General features: G+C 39.8%; 1 protein-coding gene across 1 annotated transcript; it reads left to right on the top strand. All coding sequences in view use genetic code 11, as the record gives it.

Annotated features, from left to right (window-relative positions):
• Positions 1–1,476: 1,476 nt before the first annotated feature.
• EGR_02363 (LisH domain and HEAT repeat-containing protein KIAA1468) lies at positions 1,477–20,526 on the top strand (the record flags this gene model as incomplete). The annotated part of the gene is made up of 20 exons (XM_024491612.1): positions 1,477–1,693; positions 2,022–2,233; positions 3,357–3,632; positions 4,515–4,624; positions 5,309–5,554; positions 6,515–6,686; positions 7,573–7,729; positions 8,761–8,882; positions 10,523–10,927; positions 12,020–12,329; positions 12,499–12,902; positions 13,301–13,484; positions 13,566–13,642; positions 13,716–13,822; positions 14,785–15,014; positions 15,843–16,123; positions 16,906–17,083; positions 17,677–17,790; positions 18,395–18,551; positions 20,397–20,526. The coding sequence occupies 20 exons, from the start codon at positions 1,477–1,479 to the stop codon at positions 20,524–20,526; spliced, it is 4,089 nt and encodes a 1,362-aa protein (XP_024354118.1).
• Between the last annotated feature and the right edge of the window lie 2,021 nt (positions 20,527–22,547).

Below are 22,547 nucleotides of genomic sequence, written 5' to 3' on the forward strand. Positions count from 1 at the left end.
ATTTTTTGTAGATAAAACAAAGCTCATATAAGTTATATTCAAAAACAAACCCTAGGACACTCCAAACCATTAAATATAACTACTTGAAATCAATTTATAAGCACTATAACCACACCTTTCTTCGACGGTTTCCGAGGCGGCAAAGGGAGTGGTTTAAGTGGTGGACCGTCAGTAGTCATGCGCTTGCTAAAATAAAATTTTAAAAGGATAAGGCATGGACCTTCCGGCAAAACCTACTTATATCTCAATATCAATTAATACTGACATTGTACTAGATGATCTTAGAGGTGGTGCCGGTGGAAAAGCATTTGCCTGCGAATCCCATGTTTCTAAGCTACTACCTTGTCCATTCTTAAAATTTTTGCCTGAGAACATATTTACTGTAAGGCTATTAATCGCATTGCCGCACAACAAAACCAGCTGAAATGCAAAACAGCATAAGAAGAGCGACTCAAGATTACGTCAAGGTCAAGTGCGACTGTAAGTGATGCTATTAAATATTTTAAATGAAAAGATTGCACTTTTCCGGTGCAATTGGTTAAAATATGTTTTGAAAAATTTCGTCTATAAAACAAAACATTATATTCCAGGATCTTAAACAAATCAGAAGAACTTGGAGAATGTTCTTTTTTATTTGAACCATCGGGCAATCACTACCACTGTTGCTATGTGGAGCGTGGCTCCTCGGTCCCCGCTCCCCAATTCCTAGCGTTCCTAGACAAGCCTGGTTGATTTGGTTGGACATCTTTATTAAAGGTGAAAAGATGGATGTGGAAAATACAATATTCAAGAAGGAGGGGAGCCGGAGTCACAGGGTAAGGGAGAGGACAATCCGGTTACAAGGTTCGAATTTCCTGATTGCCTCCCCTCTGAAAGGCACATTAAAACAACATAAGTATTACAGCTACTTTTAATCAAAACAGAAAGATTGCGCTTTAGGCCACTGAATTTTAAGGGAAATTGAATAAGGCTTTGAGGAACAACTATGCGCAAAAGTGTAAAACTAATCTTTTACAGAGAGATTTGTCATTACAGATAAAACAGTTAGAAACGGCTAATAGGCATTTTTTTTCTGCATAGATATAGGCCTCTGAGCATTTTTTATATAGGACTTCGCCCAAGAATGCAAGATGCATGTTTCGGCCCCAATCAAAATCCAAAAAATGTAATGAATGCACATTTTTTGTGTAACTAATTGACTGTTATCTGCTCTTTGCGCTGATACTGGATGATTAATAGACTATTTTGGACCTACTTGTTCATAATTTTCAAAGAATAGTGTTCACAGTGGGGCATATATTTTCTTTATTATCTCACTGCACTTATCATAAAATACCTCTAAAAAGTTGGATTTGTAAATTTCTCTGATTTAATAGGTCATCTGGCGCTTTAAGACCTCATTGGTTTTATCTTCCAACCTTAGTTCTCAATATCTACTTCCTCGATAAGTTGTTATAAACACTCCAGGCGTTTATAATGGCTCTCTTTGAGACCACCATCATCGATCAAGGCACAAAACCTGAAACACAATTTTCGGATTATCTGTTAAAGGACAAATTTTTCCTAACAGCTTTAGAATTCCACTATGAACTTCTCGAACGTGGGATTTCATGTGATACATTGGAAGAGTTCTTTTCGAATCCTGAAAATTTTTATCGGTTTGACTCGAATCGATCCGAAGTCATATCAACAAGTACTTTTTTAGTTAGTCTTATTTTTTAGACTCCCATGTGAGTCTGTCTACTTCAGACTCAGTTGACCTTCGTACTGGCAGTGAAGACCAAAATTCTTTTGAAGAACAACTCAAAGGTAACGTAGACCCCACTAATTACTTTAAAGTGTTTGAATTTGAACTTAGGAAAAGGAATGAAGAGATCAAAAGCTTACGAAGGCGCCTTACAACTGCAACTGTAGGTGGTAAGTTTTGTATCCGCAGAAATCTTCATATTTTATTTCAACGGCTAGTTGCTTAGTTGTTGCGTTCTTTATTGCATTCTTACAGTTTTTTAAATCTTTAATAGGCAAAGCCACGGAACCTTTGAACTCGTCCACGCCGTCAAATGGTGAATGCTATGATTCCAAGGATTCCGGGCCGGCTTCCAACACGGAAATCCGTGCCCTTCGTTTTCTGATTAACGAACATCTGCTGAACAATGGATATAAGTTGAGCGCTGTTCAATTCGCTGAAGAATGCGAAGTTGAAGATCAACAGGATTTAGACGACTGGGATGATGTAAGAAAATTAAATTGTTAAGCTTTTTAAGTCTTATTTGGTTCTTATATCTTCATTCGAACCTATAACTTGCATACTTAAGAAATTATCAACGGTGTTTCTAATCATGTGCGCCAATCATTTGAGACTTATTTCACTATTGGGCAATGTCTAATTTTACAATCAACGCACAATGTTGGTTCTGGTGTGCTTCGAATGCCAATAACGCCTTATGCAAACTCGATTTGGCAATATTTTTGTGTTGAAGTTGAGTCACTTATATTTATTCAGTCTGTTAACAAATAAAACTTATGGAAACAATTCATTGTTGACGTTCATTTGTGCACATCATATTGTACTATGGACATCGACGAGACTTTCGGTGTTGTTAAGCGACAAAGTGCATAAAATGGTATGGGCTTCTATTTCAAAACATAATTTTTTAAGATTTTACCCAGTTGTAGAATTGAGATGCAGCGCCATGGTGCAATTTTGCTCGTAATGTAGGCATATTGCTGTCGATGACTCGCATGAATCTTTTGGTAGAACACCAATTTTCGGGTTATTTGTCAGTATTTCTTAAACCCTCCATTGATCTATCCTCTCATCGCTATACATCCTCTGAGCACATTTCAAACTGCATTTCGCAAGTTTTTTGAGCTGATAGGGAATAGCTAACTTAAGTGGCCTTTTCGTAATGTTATACATACCGTCACTGAAAATGGGTTAAATATTCAATCTCCCTAGAATTTTGTGGGTGTATGATGAAGTTAGTGGGACATCCGCAAGTTATGCCTCTATTTAGCATGTTATCATGCGAGTAACTTTTTTGTCGACATATCCCACTTTTTCACCACTTATAGATTAACTAAGAATGAACTCTGAGCGGTTCGTAGGATATTTTTTATAACATTTTAAGTATTTGGTAAACTTGAGGGGATATATATTACAGGGGAAAGAGGAGATATGAAATACTTTAAAGTTTTTGCTTTCTAATAGGAATTCTTACTACATTTTTTATATTAAATTTTATTGCTGTAGTCGTTCAAAAACTCGACCTAATAAACACTTCCTTTATTACAAATACATCAAGAAAAGAGATTAAAAAGTAAATAGTTTTGATTCTAACCTTCTCGGAATGCAGGTAGGCCTCACCTGTAATCGTCCCCCGAATCTTCTCATGCTTCTGCGCTCTTCCTGGATGCTTCCGTGCCACAAACCGTTACGTAGTGGGAGCTCCACTCCACATTCTGCAAGGCCCCAGGCCACTGTTGTTAACGCCACTGCTGAATTTACGGACGAGGCCGTCCAAACGGAACTCTCTGCTGGAATCCTCGACGAAGAACTAGAAACCAACAAGACTGCGCTCAGTGCGCTGCGGTGTAACTTTGAGGCTACCAAAGCGGAGCTAGAAGTCTCGGTAACAGTAATCATCTTTATTCATTCCGTTAGTCTTTGATGGAATGTGCGACTCCCTGTACTTTTCAGGTTGTGATGCAACTCCGTTCCCATTATTTTGTTTTTATTTCTTCTTTTGCAATATTTTTTCACATTTGAACTCTCAAGAATGAAGTTGGAAACCTGGGAAATTAAACGGGTTTTTCAACTTATTTGCAATCTTATTTTGATAAATTATAAACCTAGACGGTTTTAAAGCTCTGTTTTTTCACTTAGAGGAAGTAAGAACTAGGGCTATCTGTTGTACAATCTCTGCTACTATCTACTGCTTATAAGCTCAAATAACATTTTATTCTCATTAGCAAAATGCAATCGACATTAATGCGCGTGAAAATGAACCTTGACATAACTTGTAGCTGGAAATATTCTTAGCATTTGCATTCTTAGCATTCACCTGTTCGACCTATTTTGATATAAGATTAACGGAAAATGAGTTTTTCCCTTCAAATCTAATATTTATTTCCTATTAGATTACTTTTTATCCTATTGTTGATTAGGCACTATGAGCAGTGATTATACAAGCACTTGAGTTCATCTACCTGCTTTTATGTAGGTAGTGAAGGGTAGCATTTGACGTCACTGACCCCATCAACTTGAAAAGCCCCTAGTTTATTGCATGTTTTATCCCCACTCGACTTTTTTGCCCTCATTTCTCTCACCATTTGCCTTGATATTTCATTGTTTTTTGTTATGGAACCTTGAAATATGGACATTATGGAAACCTCTGGATGATTGCTGAACTCACTAACAACATCGCATACGCATATTTGCCAGGCTCGTTAAGAGTACTTTGATAAATGAAGTGAACTCTGGAGAAATCAAATGCTGCATTTGTTTTCCTCAGCGGCAACAAATTGGCGATTTGCGTGGAAAAGTGATGCGTATAGAGGCGGAAAACGTCAGTCTTGCGCAGGAATCCACCTACTGGAGAAACCAACTTCTTTGCCTTAAACGGTAACTCTTCTTTTTATTACCTGTCCTCTTTTGTGCCTGTGAATACGTCTTGTTCACTCATAGTAGTTGTTCGTAAGTGTCATCTGCTCAGGTGTACTCCACTCGCTGCTCCGAAATCGGCCCAAATAAGTATTGCTATCGTAGCAACCAGAAAATTAATTTTTTTTCACCAGCATCACATATGTATCATAATTAGCGGTGTTCAAACTTGAAAAAATTACAATGATCCATTTTGAAGATCATTTGTGCCCAAAGATATCATAATGCGAGACATTAAGTATACCTTAAACACGCGTTCTTATAAGATCGTCTTTACAGGATGTGTAACGGGAACCTACTCTTTACTACACAGTATGATCATGACGTTGTGTCTGTCGAATCCACATTTTATGGGGGGCTATGCGTTTAACTCTTTTTTGCGAAACGAAAAGGAGGTTATTTTTTACTGGATGCACGAATCTACTTTAGGTATATTGCGGTAATTGATAATGGCAATCAGTCGCTCTTTATCTAACAAAATGTACCTCTTTTATTTTTGTCTGCATGACAACCAAAACGCAGAGCAAACACGCTCTGTAATTTGTAAATGAATGCAATGTCTGATATTAAAATACCAGTAGAAAATAGTCTTGTGCGGCCATCAACCTCCTCTGTACTCATCTTTCACTTACATTTACTTGGTAGAGATTATCCCGATTTGGTGGGGACAACGGTGGTGAAGGCAAGCAAAAACGCCGCCCCTGCCCAATCTCTTTCTAATGGGTATGTTGAATTGGGGACCGAGGATGCCGATTCAGCGGAAAAATCGAGTGAGAATGGTCATATAAAGACCTCTTCACCGGTACCATCCCCACCGTGTGCGGATCCACTAGCCTCGAAGGTGACGGCACCACTTCCCAAGTTGGTCATCAATAATCCGCAGTTCATCAGGTCGGCCCAAACCTCAAAATCCACCCACTTATACACCAAGACAGTATTTTGTATTACCTTTAGCACTTTCTAGGTAGCGCACGCCATGTCCTTTGAGTTTTGGGTATAGTAACGTTGATAAATGCCCTGTTTCATCGTTTTCTTATATTTTAAATGGTGACATTTTGCTTGTAAAGTCATGCTCTTCTGTGATCGGAGATTACTTTAAAGTCTTTCATCAAGTGCTAGTCATCATTTACTTCCTCATTTTCTTTTTGAAATGACCTTCTGCCATTGCAATTTGAAACTTCAAACATTTGTTTTCTGGTTCAGAGGCATGAGTGAAAGCCAATTTTCTTAGCATCCGCAATGATTTTGCTATGTTAAGTGGTTTTAGAATCCGTTGAATTAAGTTTAATTCTCCATTTGCATTTGCACACACCTAACCTTGGCATCACGAAATGTCTAACTTTTCAAGGATTGTAGTGTTCGTTCCAAATACTGATGGGAAAGACTAGAATTGATACTCTTTCCAGGAGTTTAGAATATCTAGGAAAAATTGGAACCTTCAGGAGGGAGAACTGCCATGAAACAACCTTAGCCCTCATAATTTTGAGTCAGTGAAGCATTTTTCTTCCGATTTAGACGCAAGTATTCTTTAGCGTCTTTTTGAAACGTTTCTTAGAGTTTTGAGCACCCCTATTGCTCTAAATGATGGTCGTGGTCTTTCGTAGTACTGACTTGCTGATTAGTCAAAAGCTGCCAATGCTCAATTATTTAGCACTGCTCCCTTTTGTATAACACTGGTAAGAAATGGACGATAATTTTCAAATAACTTTTCCTCGTTTACCATTCTTTGTGGTGATCGCACAGTCGCACCACAAGTTTTTACTTTTGATCAAATTCGATCAAAGCTATTTTTTGAGTAAAAAGGCGCAAATATTCAACCTGAGGTCATTTTTTTTCATTTTACATCTCCAGACGATGCGCTCCCGAGTTTGTTTGTTGCGCCTCAGAACTCTTGCCGCCGGTGGAGACTGAGGAAGTTCCTCTGGAGGTCTCTCGACTAGCTGACACCTTGGATGAAATAATAGTCGCCATTGGCTCTCAAATTCAGAGCATTCTCAAACACCTCCCGGATGATAGGAAGACTGTAAGCTGATTTAACATCTCTTTTTACCGCTTTTAACTTTCTCCGGTGTGCTGCTTATTTGTCTCGCATTGAACACCCTTGTACGGTAATTAAGTTGTCAAAACGGTGCTATACTTGGTTGATATCATCCATAAACTAGTTTCCTTATTACTTGTGAAAATTTGCTCGTACTATTTCACGTTGTCTTTATTTTCATTTAAGTCAAATTTTTAACGGATGTTTCGCTTTGAAATAAGCAAACTAGTCAAAATACTATGTGAATGTGTGCATGTAAATTTTCAGCATTTCTGTTTTACACTTGCTTTAATTCAAATTCTTCCATTTAACGTCAGAATCGCCACATTTCCTCAGTATTTTCATGCGGCTGAGTTCGTACTTCGTTTGCTTAAGACGTTTTAGTGAAAATGGCTTTGTTTTATGCATTTGGAGCCAGAAATCATAAATGCAATGAAAGCGTTAAATCGCTATTGGGCTTGATAGACCACATGGAAGTCGTGAACATCAGCAAAATACAATGTCATCGGAATGATCGTGCAACTTGCATGTCACACATCATTAGCCTCATAAGTGAAATACTTTTTGAACCCTGAACTAGCTGACATATGTGAACTGATCGTGCTGGTGATTTTAGGGAATCTACCACTAAAAGCTTTATTGGGAGTTGCATACACGCAATACCTCTTTCGTGTAAATCTAATCGACTGAATTTGACTATTTCACAATTTGATTGAACCAAAATTGCGTTTTCGTAACTTCTACAATCTTTATGAACCCACGACTACCCCTTGATTTGGTGTTTTTAATGTCTTATGCGCGTTTAGCTCGGGAATTGCATGACCAACTTTTCTTATTTTGCATTGAGTTGGCTCTGCCACTGCTGATCCAGGCCATTTGCCTGCACCCAGATGCCGAAGTTCGCGACCAGCTTTTGCGAACCCTCTTTAACCTTTTTACCGATTCGCCTGAGGCTGACACCAAGGAGGTGGAAATAAAACGGGCTGGCACCATTCTTCATCAGTGCCGTGATTTGGCCACATGCTTGGGTATGCTTCCTCTTCTACTATCTGCAAGAATAGTCTCTCTAGTGTCCGGATAGCCATCTCACAGCCCTTCTGACATTAATCCTATTGAAATTTTGATGGGTTTCCTTCAAAGAAACCAACTATCTTAAGACCTGCCTTTTGTAGTTTTGATGTTTCAAATTGGCTAAATTCAAAGCAGTGGTGAGGTTTTCTTACTATGCTTTTGAGAAAACTCCCATGTACATATTAGTTCTATTAATTCCCTTTAGGTAGAGTAGTTGATACATTAAAATGTGCTGATACGCACTGGGTAACAAATTTTTACGCGGGTAGACGGTGGTACCAGCTTATGACGCAGCCGTGACCAAACGTGTATTTGTAGTCGAGGTTGACTGAATTAGCTTCAACTCTACTCCGGCTGTTCCCACAATCTTTTCATGGCTAACATATAACTGTTTTTTTGCCTTGCTTTACCCTAACGTAATGATAAGATGGTAGACTATTCGGGATCCTTGCAAATTTGGTTCCTGTTAAGATTAAAATAAGCTCCCAAAGTAGCGCAATTAAGCATATCTTGTTGTTTGCTGACTTCGGAAGTATACATTTTCTCTTACAGTTGCATACTGACTGATTTTGTGTCTACAAATCGTGATATAGTCGTTGCTAAGCCCGCTGTTGTATCAATATCCTTTGTTTTGCTTGTTTGTACTTGTACTCAGTAGTTTATTATTTTATTGAGATCTTATGTACATCTGCGTTTTTCTTTTAATAAACCTTATTACACTGAGGCTGTATAACTGGCCATCATCGTTTTCACGAAGTTATAACCTATTCATAGGAAGGGTACACTTGTGAGACTTTTATTTCCTAGTAAGGTGCCGTGTAGATCTGTTGGTTAATAGCTATCTTGGAATTAACATGCTGTTATATTCCACGTATCACTTACCTTGTCCGTGAGAATGTATAATAGCTGTTTAGCTTAATTACTGCTCTCACGTTTCTTTTACTTGGAGGAAAATGTGGGTCCAAGTTTTGGTTTTTCCTGTATTCAGGTCCTCAGCGGATAGAGAGTGAACTGTTGCCCCAAATCTGGTCCCAGTTAAACGAGCGACCCTCAAATAGCCTTCGAAAACTCCTCATCTCCGCTTGTGGTGTCATAGCGCCCGCCACTCCCGTAGGTGCAGCTCAAAACTGTTTACTTTTACAAAATTTGGTGTTTTGTTAGCTTATTATTTACAGGCACATATTGTTGAGCTCGCCATAAGCAGAGCTTCCTGCCCCCCGAATTTGAATGCTTGCTATCGACGTGTAACTTTGTTCATCGTATTGTTCCGTACTCTCAACGCACACATGGATTTGGTAAATATATAGGGATGAGTTTCCACATTTGCCGGTAGGAGTTGGGGCTTTTTAGAAAATATTACGAAATATTGACATTATGCGAGTTTATTTAGCGGAAACATTGTCTAGTTTGCACGGCAGTAATTCGTGAACAGTGAAAAATAAGCACAGGTTGGGTTGCATGAGCTCCATCAATCGGTATCACATTTTCTGTGTCCTCACGGCAATCGGTAGGTGCCGACCAAAGTTCACTGTTGTGATGGTGAGCTCACATTAAGATGTTAGACTTACTTCAAATACTCTTGTATGGATGTTTAGTCAGCTACTCACCCAAAAGCTAGCTTAGATTCTCATTATTTTAATACTTTGGATAGGCTAGTAGACATCCAATCCATAGCCTGTTACGCTCTTCTTTGGTCCCATAAGGTTCCAGAAATGCGTGATTAGACTCACATTGTGCCCGTCCTACTTCTTCATTAAGTAATCCTTAGCACGCTCTCACTATTAGTCTTCCTTTTAATAATAATATCATCTTAAAAAAATGAAATTTCGTTTCAGCTACACAGGCAACTCCTTGCATTTTTTGAGGCTCAACAGATTCGTTTACCCCTTTAACGTAAGATCGGACTCGAGTTTTAGATCCAAAGTGGTTACTCTCTTTCCGTCATCCTCTGCCACCCTAGGAACGGAATGGACATTTGTTCGAGATGGATTCGAAAAGTGCCTTAGTTTCGACCATGCATTAGCTATCTTTTGATAATATTCTGGCTCATCAGTGATTTTGGCTGAGTTCCCATCTCTCGACCACGTCAGAAGGCGCAGCCTCATTCGAATCTTTTTACAAACATAATATATATGCGAAGCAAAAAATAGTTCCAGACTCAGCTACTTTTATTTTTTAATAAACAAACCAGCTTTGTGTTCATTGATTTGGGACCTAAAACCAGACTTTCTATACCTTAAATACCATGGTTTAAAAAAAGGAGTTCTGCCTCACTTATACTAAATCTCTAAATTCGTAAGCCAGAAACCTGCTTAGTCAGTAAGACAAGAGTGAGCCACTTGTTTTGAAGACGTGTATATTTATCCTAAGCCCAACTTAACTTCTCGCCATTGTGTTAACAGGGTAGAAGTTGCGTTGTGTTTTATTCTCACCTGCGTAAACAAAAAGTGTTGCCGATTCTGTAGTTGATTTTTACCAACTTTGTGAAATTGCTAGAGGCCACCTGTCTTTCCACGCAAAAAAAGCGGTCCGTGAACAAGGGTCCATTTCAGTTGTGCCAAATAGTTATGAGGCATGGAAATTTACTCAGTTCCCTATCAAATTGCTTTTCCTTTCATTCTGAAGCAAGACGTTATCCTTTGCGCTCCAATTCTGCGCCTCTTCATCCTCAAAGAAAGAAGAAATGGTAGACTTACCCAATATCCGGTCTTTAATAATCTTTTATCACCGTGTATCTTTACATGTCTCAGTCGCGATTGCGCTCCTCACTACTCCTCTCGATCCTCCTCCAATCCATTGAGGAAGAAAAGGCGGAGGAGGTGCGCGCAGTTGCGCTGCGCTCATTGGCGGCAGTGGTGGCGCTGATGGAGGACCGAGATAAGGTGCCCCAGCTAGTGACCACCTTTGACACGGTCTTTCGAGCCGATTGGACCCATTCACCTCCAGCCACCACCGCTCTGCCCTGCCCCCATGTCGTCACATACGGGTGCTTACCCTGTTTAGTGAGCAGGTGTAGCATGGGTACCTGTCCCAGCGTTATTACCGCTTCCTGCAACTGGCTTCTACCCACTGTCGCTCAGTGGTGTCTGGAAGTGGGTTCCTTCAACGATCTCCTCCTCAAGCCATGGCTTCAGCGACTCATGAATCTATGCTTCGTGAGTTTTTCCTTTGCCGAATGTGCACATTCATAAATCAGATATCGTATATTTTGTCCATAATCATTAATTTCTTTTTGTTCTACCGTGGTATAAAGAATCTGAGCTTCGTTGATCCTAAATTCAGTACCCAATCTCTCATTATTAGTCAAGAATCTTGAATATCAGTTTCTACATTCATGCTCATTCAATGCTATCCAATCTCCACGCATTTGATGTAATCTAGGCATTACTAAAAGGCGTCGGTAAGCTCACTTTGCCCTTAGAATTGGAGCATGCTGTTTTTTCAGTCATATTACTTTCCAATCATCCACGAGTAAATCGTTTCTTTGCTTTTGGGTTTTCTTCAGGTATCCTCTGTTTTGTTTGGTTTAGTACTTCTTGTTTTGATGCATATAACCATTTGTAGCAGCCCATGAACTTCCATTAGTCCATTAAAGTTTAATGTGAACTTCTCACTTTTATCCTTACATAGCAGTTAAAACGCTCTCACCTTGTACGCATATTGCTATTTTTAATGATAAACTATTATTACTCGTATTTCTCTAGATTAAAAACGAATGAAATGGTCTTACTTTGACGCCTTTGTTTCTTTTGGTTTGTTTACTAATTCTCATATGGGATTAGCGCCGCAACACCTAAGTGTTCTGGCGGATTGCATAATTGCTAAGGCATGGGACAAGTGTCTTAAAATTGTGGTATGTTGCTCAACCTTGGGAGCTTGAAGTGTGAGGTTTCTGATGGATCAACTGTTTACATTCTTGCAAATGTTAGATGAGTAGTTAAGGGAGGGAGTGAAAACAACTCTATAATCAAGCTGATAGAGTAGTGAAACGTCGGGATGCATCCATTGGAGACACTTTGTTAACGAGTGAGTGGTCTATCACTCGTTATTTTTGTGTAGCCCACCAACCGGTAACCACACAATAATAAAAGAAACAAATCCTCAAAATAAGTTAGTCTTCATTATTATGCGGATAGAACCCACTTTGTTGATACACGATCCACTGCAAATTCATTATTCAAAACTGATTTTCAAGTTGTTTTACTTTGTGTTAAGAGCATGCTTATTTTCTTCATGTCCTGCCTTAGACCCTAGATGTATCGAAGTCAAGGCCGAAGAGTGGCAGCGTCTTGGCGGCTCCGAGGCGACTAAAGGCAGCCTTTTCAACAGACGAGCTCTTCTGCATCATGACAGTTCTCAATCGCCTGGTCCCCTTCGTGTTCGTCTCCGTCCTCGAGAGCTTGACATTACTTCGACCCGATACCGAAGACTGTGATGACCTGGTCCTGGATGATGTCGTCGAAGACGTCAAAAAGGCAGAGGGGGAAGATTTGGAGGAGAATGGAAGTACAGGGATAGCTAACAGTAACACTGTCGACGAGAGACGATCTTCTGTCGGTGAGATTGCATTTTTATTTTGCGCCACTTATAAAAAAATATTATCGCTTTAGTCATTTCCAACTTTGGGACTTAAAAAATCTTTGAAATTGCATAAATTAGTAATGAATGGTAAGCAGTCCTTGAATGTTTTCTATGTGTAATTACATGGGTACACATTTTTTCCTAGATTTGGATCAATGTGTGTACCTCTTCGTACCTCAGTACATTTTGGGCAAGAGGCGCTACGAGCAGCTGCTGGAGTGTTTCAACCACATTTTGAGTGGCTCGAAGATAATATGTGGGGAAGCGGAACAGCAGAAGCAGTCGGCTTCAGAAGACGCTGAGAATGAGACATCGGCAACAACAATGGACATAGTTTCGATGTCCACAGGTAGGGAGGGTGACGAGTGGCCAGCGATGGACGCAGTTCGGCAACATCTCTTTTGCGTCGCCCAGATGCTGCGAACTATCACACCTTGTCCCAATACCTCTTCTACAACTGCTGTGACGAAGGCTGTGGAAACCACGGAGGGGCATGAATACCTTGAACAGGATCCCATCTCACCACAGGAATTCCTTGCCTTGATGCAGGTACGCACTGTGATCCTCATTTTACTAGTTTCTATATCAGAGGACTGTCAAGTGGACCACCCTTTGGCATCTGGTTTAGTTTTTCTTAAAAGTTTGGCAAGAAAGTTTTTGATGGGTATAGAAAACCTGCATTTACCCCTCAATAGCTCGTTGATAGACTTACTGTTGCATATTTACTAACTAAAACATGCAACAGCCTTGTATTATAGTTTGATCAGTTCCTGCAACCTACTTATTTGGCTTCAACAGAATCCGGATTTTTAAAATTCTTATAAGACGAATTTACGAACAGCATGAAATAATTGTGCGGTGTAGATCTTTGAGTGATAACTCGCGGCTACAGTATCAATTTGTAGGGGGCAGAATAATCCACGCCTGCACAATGCCCACGTTTTTAGATGCAATTTGAAGACACCTACTGGACTCCATGGCACTTGCAACCTACTTCAAGTATTCTCACACTATGCAAGGAGCTTTGTTTATATGTCTCCCTTTTTGGCAAAGCATTTGGAGCAGCTGCGGTGCAAAGCCACCTCGGAGAACCTTTCCACACGCTCCTCATGGAACGCAGTGTACAGGGATGTAAGTCCGATGAAGCCACAGTTTCCACTTTTTTGGTACTAGTAGTATACCTCTCCATACTTTGGGTTCACTTTTTATCAGATTTTGAGTTCGATCTGAAGGCTCTTCCGTCGGGAGCTTTCGCTGGTTATTGCTGCTTGCTAGCGTCGACCAAGTTTGTAAGTTATTTTGTTTTAGGCATTAATCATATCAGCTTGTGCCTTTTGCCTATTTGTTCTTCTGATCATTTAGAAGTCAGAACTTAATAAGGTGAAAATGCTAATAGCAAATGCAATATTCCTCCACTCCCGTGATTCCTGCTCCCTCCACGGTGTACGTGCTGGAATAATGACTCTCTGGTACGTCTACCTTTTAGAAAGGCTACTCTACCATTTGAGTTTGGCTCCGATATTGTGATGCGTGCTGATGGTGTGGTTTTGGCATGGAAAATTAACGTGCCAGACTCGCTAGGTGTGCACACATCACGTACTAATCATTCCTACTGAACCGCTATAAGTAACCGATGGTTAAAAATGTTATTTCTGGTAAAAGGTTGCTCACCAGCGTCAAATTGAGCTCTCAAAGACTTAAGGGCTTTACGACAAATTAATGTTTTATTGAATCACAGAACCAGTCTTGAATATGTAGTATTCCAGGTTTTTTTGTTTAAATCTTTCTTCCAAGACGTGCCTGCGATCAGTGTTTGAAGCTTGAACAAAGGCACCCATTTCCATCAAAATTTACTATTCACGATAATGTAAATTTCAGTTTTTTATTTTGTATGACTTCGGAATGTATTATCTGCACAAAAACAGTCTAATTTTTTTACTAGAATGAAATCAATTTATACCTTTTATCCATTTTTTTAATTTTAAAACTTGTGGATTTAAAATGGATCGTGATGAGACAAATCAGTAATGGTTCGTCATCAAGAAACGATTTTGTTGGAGGGTCCTGAAGCTTGTCCTAAATTTACTATATGAGGCGATAAAGTTACTCTTGGCTATGCCATCTCTCATTTGCATGGGCGAAATGAGTTAGTTTAGTAAACGTTTTACGGTAATTCCCCTTACCATTTACTGCTTTACCATGTTAAACGACGTTTTATTATATTAGAAGGGAATTGAAGTCACTGTTCAAGAATGCGTTTTAATTAAACTGCCATTTTAATCTATTTATGTTGCATATGATCGAGAGGACAAGCAGCTACATAAGGCGTAATGCTGATTTACTTATTAGAATAGATAAAAGTATGTAGATAGAGCAAGCGAATGACCCCATTAGTAGATTTTAATGTCGTTTCCAACTTCTGCCCCTTCAGTCACAGCGAGGATGCCATGATGATCGCAGATGCGGTCCTGCTTCCCGCACTACGCTCCTGTGCTTCCTGCGCGGATCCGGCGGTGCGTCGAACCGCCAGTAACATCTTCTACACCCTCATTGCCTACCTCTCCGATGCTGTAGACTTTGACTCGGCTGCTGCAGCCACGTCCAAGAAACTCACACCCACTCCTGCGAAACAGCACAATCGCCAGTCTTCATGGGTTCCGGGTTCGTTTATTCCCCATCTTGCACCAAAATTCTTGCGATTCCTTTAATGAATGGACTACATGATTTGAAGCATTTTTGTCAAAAAAGAAGTAATTTTTTTGAATGGATATGATTTTATCACTTTTCAACCCGCAAGGGCATTAACTTTACAAAGACCTGCCGGATTGTCAACTGAGTAAATAATTTTTTGTTGAAAATCAACCACGTTTTAAACTTATTATTTTAGATAAGACACTTTTTCTACCTCCTGTATTTTTTACCTTGAGTTTATATGAGAAGTTTTGGTACCTAAGTCGAGCGACATTGACTGTCTTGACGTAGTTTGTAACTGTCGACGCGGGGATTTATATTTGTTAGCGCTTTTACTTAAGCGTATATGCATTCTTAGTGGGTCCTTTTGCGCAAACAGTTTTTCCATCCCCTTTATTTGCATTCTGTGTTTATATCTAATCATTTTTCAATAGAGAAAAAATTGTTTTGAACCTTAATAATATAAACCAATCTTTAAAATTTGTCGACACGTGAATCCATGAGCTTGGCGTGCCGAAAGTGTTCTATCTTGTTACGCTTCATGCAAGAAAATATATTTGTTGAGTGTGCCTCTACTAAATAATAGTTTTTATTTTCCCTTTTCCTTCTCTCTAAAAGTCATTCAATATCTGCAATGGAGGAATTCCTGTATCTAAATCAAACGCTTTGGACTACTTTAATGTCACATTCGTTAGCCAATTTCAATTGTACACTATAGTTCCCAGTTTGATTACTCAGAATTTGACGATATTGGAATGTCGAAGCCGATGAATTGGTGACCGTTATTCCCTTGAAAAGCGACTCCAAGCCTCTTGGAGGAGTGCTGGCAACTAGTGAGCCAATTGGCACGGGATGACTATGCGTCCGTCGGTACGGCAGCCTTCCCTGAATCAAACTCCACTGGGGCCACAGAGATTCCCCCATTAGACGAGCATTCCGCTGATTGGTCGTGCATCTCGGTGGCTCTGGGACCCCTCTTCTGCCTTTACAGCCGCATGCTTCGATCCAGTCCTTACGTCACTGACATGGATCTCATGCAACGGCGTAATCTCTCGGAAAATAGCAGAATTGCAGAACAGGTGTGAATTCTTCTTCTCTTGTGTTTAAATAGAAAACTTGAACTGTTTTTCAGTTTACTTCCTCCCACTTTTCCACGCAAGGTACAGAGAGTTGCGATTTCTTTTGCCTCCATTATTTAGCCGTACATCTTAATCGCAGTGCAAAAAATAATTCCTCGCGTCGGGTGAAATTTAGAGCCAAGATGCTATCACAAAACCATTGGGAGCGGCTTTATCAACGATCAGTGGATTATAGCCATTATACTGCCACACATAAGCATTACTTGATGAATCTGTTGATATGAGTTTTCTAAATATGCGACTTTCAGTGCAGTGAAATAGGATGGCAAATTATTTTATCGCATTGATGACCAAACGAATCCATGTTTATTTAGGATGAATTAGTTATTTGTATCATTTCATCATGGAGTTGTTGCTACTGTTGAACATGTTCTACCCCTATTTCAAACACTCAGTGACCAAGAGTAATTCGCCTTTATGTGACCTATTTTTACTTTTGGGTTCTTCAGAACGAACAAAATCCCTGCTAAAAAGAAGCCGCCCCCCTCTTTCAAAATATCGTGCCAATGCAAAAATACATAGTAACTTGCAGGAACAGAGACTGCAACCTCCAGTTTGGAAAATACTGCATTTATTAAAGTAAACTACTGCTATTGACATTTTAGTAGTGTGTTTTCACCTACAGCTGTAATTAAAAGAACATCAGGAAACCACTTTGAGGGCATAGCTTATCTCAATAGCCTGGATTCATGTAATTACAGCTACCTTTCATCGACTGTTAGGCACTGGGGCTGATAGGCAGACTGATGTCCATGGTCAGTGCAGAAGGCCAATCTCCGCTGGACCCCTCCGCCGTCCAATTCCTAGTCCAGCGGCAAAATTGGGAGACCCTTGTCAGTGGCCTTCTTCAAGTCGCCAACCGACTTTTCCTCACTTGTCCCGAGGAATTCCGCGACACAAGTGGGCACGCATGCTTCTATCGAACTGCCTATTAACACGACCTCTAGAGGCATCACATATAAGTGATAAGTTTATTCGAAAGCAAATTATTTAGATTGGAAAGAAAAGATGGAATGCAAGAATTTTTCGTCATATTAAAACGGTGGAACACTTTAACTATGATGGTGGCGTCCCAAGTTTTTAGCACTAAGAATGCTGAGCATTGGTGTATTTCAACGAAAGTATGCACGCTTTTAAGTTTTTAAAATTAGATTTCACTTGAGATGAATACCTCAGCTCCTTTCTTCCGTCGTGGTTAGCGATTCGCAATACTATTTTATCGACTCTTTCATTGCAATACTTGCGACTCTTATTGCTAGGGCCATTAATGTCATAAATTTCAGAAGCGCTCTGTTGCTGCCCTGTACACTCTATTTTTTTGAATGGCGTTAGGAGCTTCAGATGCGAAGTATGTTAATAACGTTTACTTATGTGAGAAAAAAGTAACATAAGGAAATAAAAACTTCTTTTTCTGAAAATCTGCGTGGGTGTCACTGAGAAATTTGGTTTGACTCCGTTCTAGTTTTATTCAGTTTGTATTTTCTTCAACTTAGGAATTCTTCCCTGGCTCTATCGCCTCACCGAGATCAACAATATGATTCCTGATCTGGAAAAACGAACACGGCTTGGACAGCGTTTGGTTGGCGTCTTCTCGACTGCTGCATTCTGTATCCTTTTCCTTGCTTCCAATGCTTTTATTGTCACTATTATTTCCCAATTACCTTCATTTTCCTTCGGTTGCCATTCAAATGCCTAGCTTTTGGGCTGTTGTCATCAATTTACATTTGCCTAATCAACAACCAAGTTTATATGAAACTATGGTGCCGATATTTTCTTTTTAGGTTTGCATTTCTCCACATCACTCAAATGAATGGAGCATAGGATCTCCTTAGATTATCTTGGTGTAGATAGCATGCGTAGGAATTTCGCTAACTCAGTAATGCATGTTTGCTGATAAAGCGATCGGCTGAAGCTAGGTCATATAGTTTGATTCATTTCTCGTACTCTTTTTATGCAATTATAGTCTGCGTTGTTTTCCGTTATTTGGCGTTCATGGGTTCTGGGAAAGAGTCGCGAAATGTATCTGCCGAATGATCAAGTTTTGTATCCGCATCACTTCCACATACTTTTGTTGCGGTTTACTTCCATTTGACATCTTTATTACACCTTAGAAAGACTTTCAATGTACCTATTATTTTAAACGCTTCCTGCTACATTTAAATGAGATTTCTAACTTTGTTGTGACGCCTTAACTTGGAGATGTACGTGTAGGTCTAGGTACGGAGGCTGTAATGATGACTTGGGTGATGCCTGGTTTGGATCGGTTGCGACTGGACTTTGTAGAAGCCGGTGAAAAGGGGTCCGCTGAGGGGCTGGAACAGCTTTCTTCCGACCTCCGCCAACGCCTAGCCAACTACACCAGTCCTTCGTAAGTTCTCCTCATTCTGATCACGACTAGTAGCAATCTTTGCCTTTATTACGTTCGTTAAGCGTGCCTGACATCAGCAGATTTGATCGTTTGTAGGAACTAGTAGATGTATTGTGAAAGTTTACGGCCATTGCATGGTGAAAACGAAATATCTGATTTTGGCGCCCAGATTCTACAAAGGACTGTGACGCCTAGTTGTTGAGATGTCACCTCGGCGTTTATTCAATTTTCTCTTCTATTTTATTATTTACCTGGCAATTCTAGTGATTGCAACTCATTTTCACATAGTTCCAAAAGTGTGCGCGTTCGCATGACCTCCTGGTTGTAATAAAACAGCCCTTATGCATGAATAATTCAAGTGCGAGATTCTCTTTTGTTTGAATTATGGAAATCGGGTCTTGCATCAGCAGCACAACGTGAAAATCTCGTTTTTGCTCAGGATTATTTTACTTTTACATCTCTCAAGAGGAGTATCGCTAGTGGATTTATCTAGTGAAAGTGCTTCACTGGGGCCCATTCCAGCTACTCCAGTGACCTCCATGCAAATTATTTAAAAACCGGTTTCCTTCAAACTCCGAATGCTTTTTCTCTTCAAAGGCACTCTCGTTCATTTTCGACTGTAGAGGATGGGCTGATTTATGCGCAAAGAATCCTATCAAATATGGACAGGAAGTCTTTCGGTTAAAGGTTTGCATCTAGCATGCAAGAGAAGTGCCTTCCACTTACAGGAGCAATATGAGTTCTTTTTTGTCGGCGCTTAGGTATTGACAAGGTGCAGTGCTTATCAATGACGGCAAAAAAGAAGTGGGTTATCGTCCGTCCTGCTTATTTTTTGAGCATACGAACCAAGACCTCTGTAGAAGCCTGTTTAATGCTTTTCCTAGACTAATAGCTGGAACGGTTTTTAACTAATCACTTATTTCTAGAGTGTCAATCAGTAACACAAACCAAATTAGTTTTGGGGTAAGAATGCCTTGTTTATTGTAAGAAAAAGTGCGTGTGCTTAACCTACTTGGTGTTGGATATGGACTAAGGGAACATTTTTTTGGTGTCCGAGACAATTCACCTAGCTGGTGTGATGTCCAGTATTCAAATTAAGTGAGTCATCGGCAATCTAGAGGAAACATACCTATGGAGCGATCTGACAAATATCAAGATTAATCTCATGATATTCGATATGAGTCCCTCCACACCTTGAAGAAAAGTATTTGGTAAGCTTAATGCCATTCAAAAGCAACCGATGGCAAAGTTACAGTGTTTCATTAACATTTTCCCATATTTTGTTGTGTGTGGCTTCGAACTCGATGGTTTTGCTGATTAACATCTAATCCTACAATATTCAGTCGAACAGTAGGCCAGTGTACTCTATTTGATGGGAAATTTTTAATGCAAGTGCAACTTGACGTGCGATCTAGGCTAGATAAAAGCCTTACTTCTATGTCTATTTGAGTGTTTATGTGAACTGGGTGTAGCTTACACCTTGCCACTATTTCTAATTGAGTGCAAGCGTTGTTTAGTTTTGCCTAGCTATTAAATCTTTTTTTTTCATGGCTCTGTGCCGTTTTACACACTTTAAGAAGAATAAATATGCATTCCATGCTCATGAATTGAGTCGGTACCGGAAATGTCGCGATTTCTCGACTAGTTTAGGATAACGCTTTCATTCCTCCGCCAGCGCGTAGCTATTTATTCTTCGGAGTAGAATGTTTTAAAGCATTTTGAGATACCAGTATACTAGGAAGCCGTCATCTTACAGGCCACATTTGGGATCCAGGTCTGGATTATTTTGACACTTTTCTACTTTCACTGCTTTGAGTCTTATATCACGGAAATTGTTGTTTCTAGGCCGGTGCAACCGATTGCAGCGGATACAACAAAGAACAGTCTGCGACAGAAGTTTGCAAATCTCCTAAACTCAGCCTCCGACTCCCCAATCACTCATGGCAAAAAGTTTCCCTTTGTCAAGCATTCATGAGAATGGCGTTCATACCAATCATGCTAACTTTGCCATCTTGGCTGTGATGTTTTCTGCTTTCTCAGGTTTTATTGTTGTTTTGTGCTCATTTTTTGCTTATTTCCACTGCTTTCAAGTGTACCATTTGACCATCTGTCTGCACTTCATATCGTTGCTTTTTTTCAGATATAAACACGTCAGGATTTTGTGTCGCTGATGTTTTTAATGATCACTCATTACAGTACAAGTTGGTTGTATTTGTTTTTTGGTTTGCTGAATACTTTACTGTCATTTCGCTTCATTTGTGCTCTTTTCAGCCAGGCCACAAATGGTCATCATTACTCGCTGCGCGATCTTAAACAGAGTACCCATAGTGCGGGTTTGTTAATCTCATTTCCATGATTTTAATTTGCGTGGGCGTAAGTTATTTTTGAGACTGTAGACGCCACGTTGACCGATAGATTTTGACAAAGAAAATTGCTTTTTCGTAGTTTTTGCGTAATTGTACAGCTGTAAGTTGCCATTTCACTTTGATATATGAATCTAAGAGAAGTTATACATAAGTCGCACCAACTGTATTGGGATGTATAGTCAGTTTTATTTCTCTGAGCTTTACAAGTTAGCCGTTGTTTGCATATTTCACAAGAAATAAGCCTTGAACCAGACAGTGTAGTGTAAATACTATGTGAGGGGCATTACGAGAAAGTGGGATGTACTACCCCCTGGGTTGCTTTTTGTGCATCTAGTTACCTTTTCCTCGAAGCATCACGTGGGGGAGTTACAGTAACGAGCACTGAGGTTGAGAACATGCCAAGTCCACATCCATTCAAAGCACTGCCCAAAGGGGGTAGGAGTCGCACGCCCAATCCGTAATTAGAGGCTCGCCTGCCTCGTTGATTCCTCCTTTACGCTAATTTACTTGGGGCACGGTCATCAACGCTCCCTTTGAACGGGTAGTATAACCCCAAATACTATCCCTGTTCCGTAATGCTAAGGCCAAGTTATAAAGGAAAAAGTCTGTCTTGGCATTAACTGTAATTTAAAGCGTTTCAGGCAAATTGACGTTACCAAGTATGGTCACTTTGTATGGAGGAGTGAATGACTAAAACTTGGTGTCCCATAAAGAGATAATATAATTCCCGTCTGAAATAATTTTCATTTTATTAACTTTCTTCATTTGTTTGTGTTACTGTAAAACTTTGATTATTTGCTCAACTCATGTCTTTGGTTTCACGGGAACTTCCACTGGGCAACATGTCAGTATCCCCCAGGCCCTCCGTATGTTATCAGTACATTTTCTACCATAGTATTGTCTTCTTTCGCCTTCAAAAAAGTCTTGGGACGTTGTATTCTTTCTCTCCTTATTCAAGACCGGTTGGGTCACAAGGTACTGGCATTTGCTCTTCTTATGCATGGTTTTGTTTACCGGTTGACAAAATGGAAATATTGCCAGTCAAGTTAAAAATGAATAATGACATGTTTCTAAATCATTCAACTTAATCGCAACAATAATAAACAGGTAAGTAGTAAGCGAAGTGTTGCGTGATCGCCAAAAGATTTTGATATTAAGATTTACCCCTTTATCTTGATCGTTTTGAGGCTATCCTTATTTGATGTGAGACGAAGCTGCATTCCTAGGATTGCAGTGTCAGTTAACTGTCAGGGAATGAAGCAGGATTTGCATTCCTGAATAAAAATTCGGCTTCTTTAAAAGCTATAAAGGCCATTAAAGCATAGTCTTTTAGTAATTAAGCTGTTTCACGGGGCACAGAGTACTTCTACTTTAATTCCCTTATAGAAACTTAATCTATAGTACCGTAAAATAATATCCTCTTTTCATGTTCCCTGACAAGCACATATTTAAGCCATAATTGTAATGAAGAAGCGAGGTGAAAGTAGAATCGCTATTCCGTACGATTCAATGAGGTGCATCCGTTTGAACTCGCCCCTACTCGCGTACGCACGTCCGCACACTGCACGCTAATTGGTGGGAGCGACTGGCCCAGAGCTCTATAAATAGACGTGGCGGTGGAAGTCAAAAC

Source organism: Echinococcus granulosus (assembly GCF_000524195.1).
Source record: "Echinococcus granulosus chromosome Unknown EG_S00010, whole genome shotgun sequence".
In the NCBI taxonomy this organism is placed as follows: domain Eukaryota; kingdom Metazoa; phylum Platyhelminthes; class Cestoda; order Cyclophyllidea; family Taeniidae; genus Echinococcus; species Echinococcus granulosus.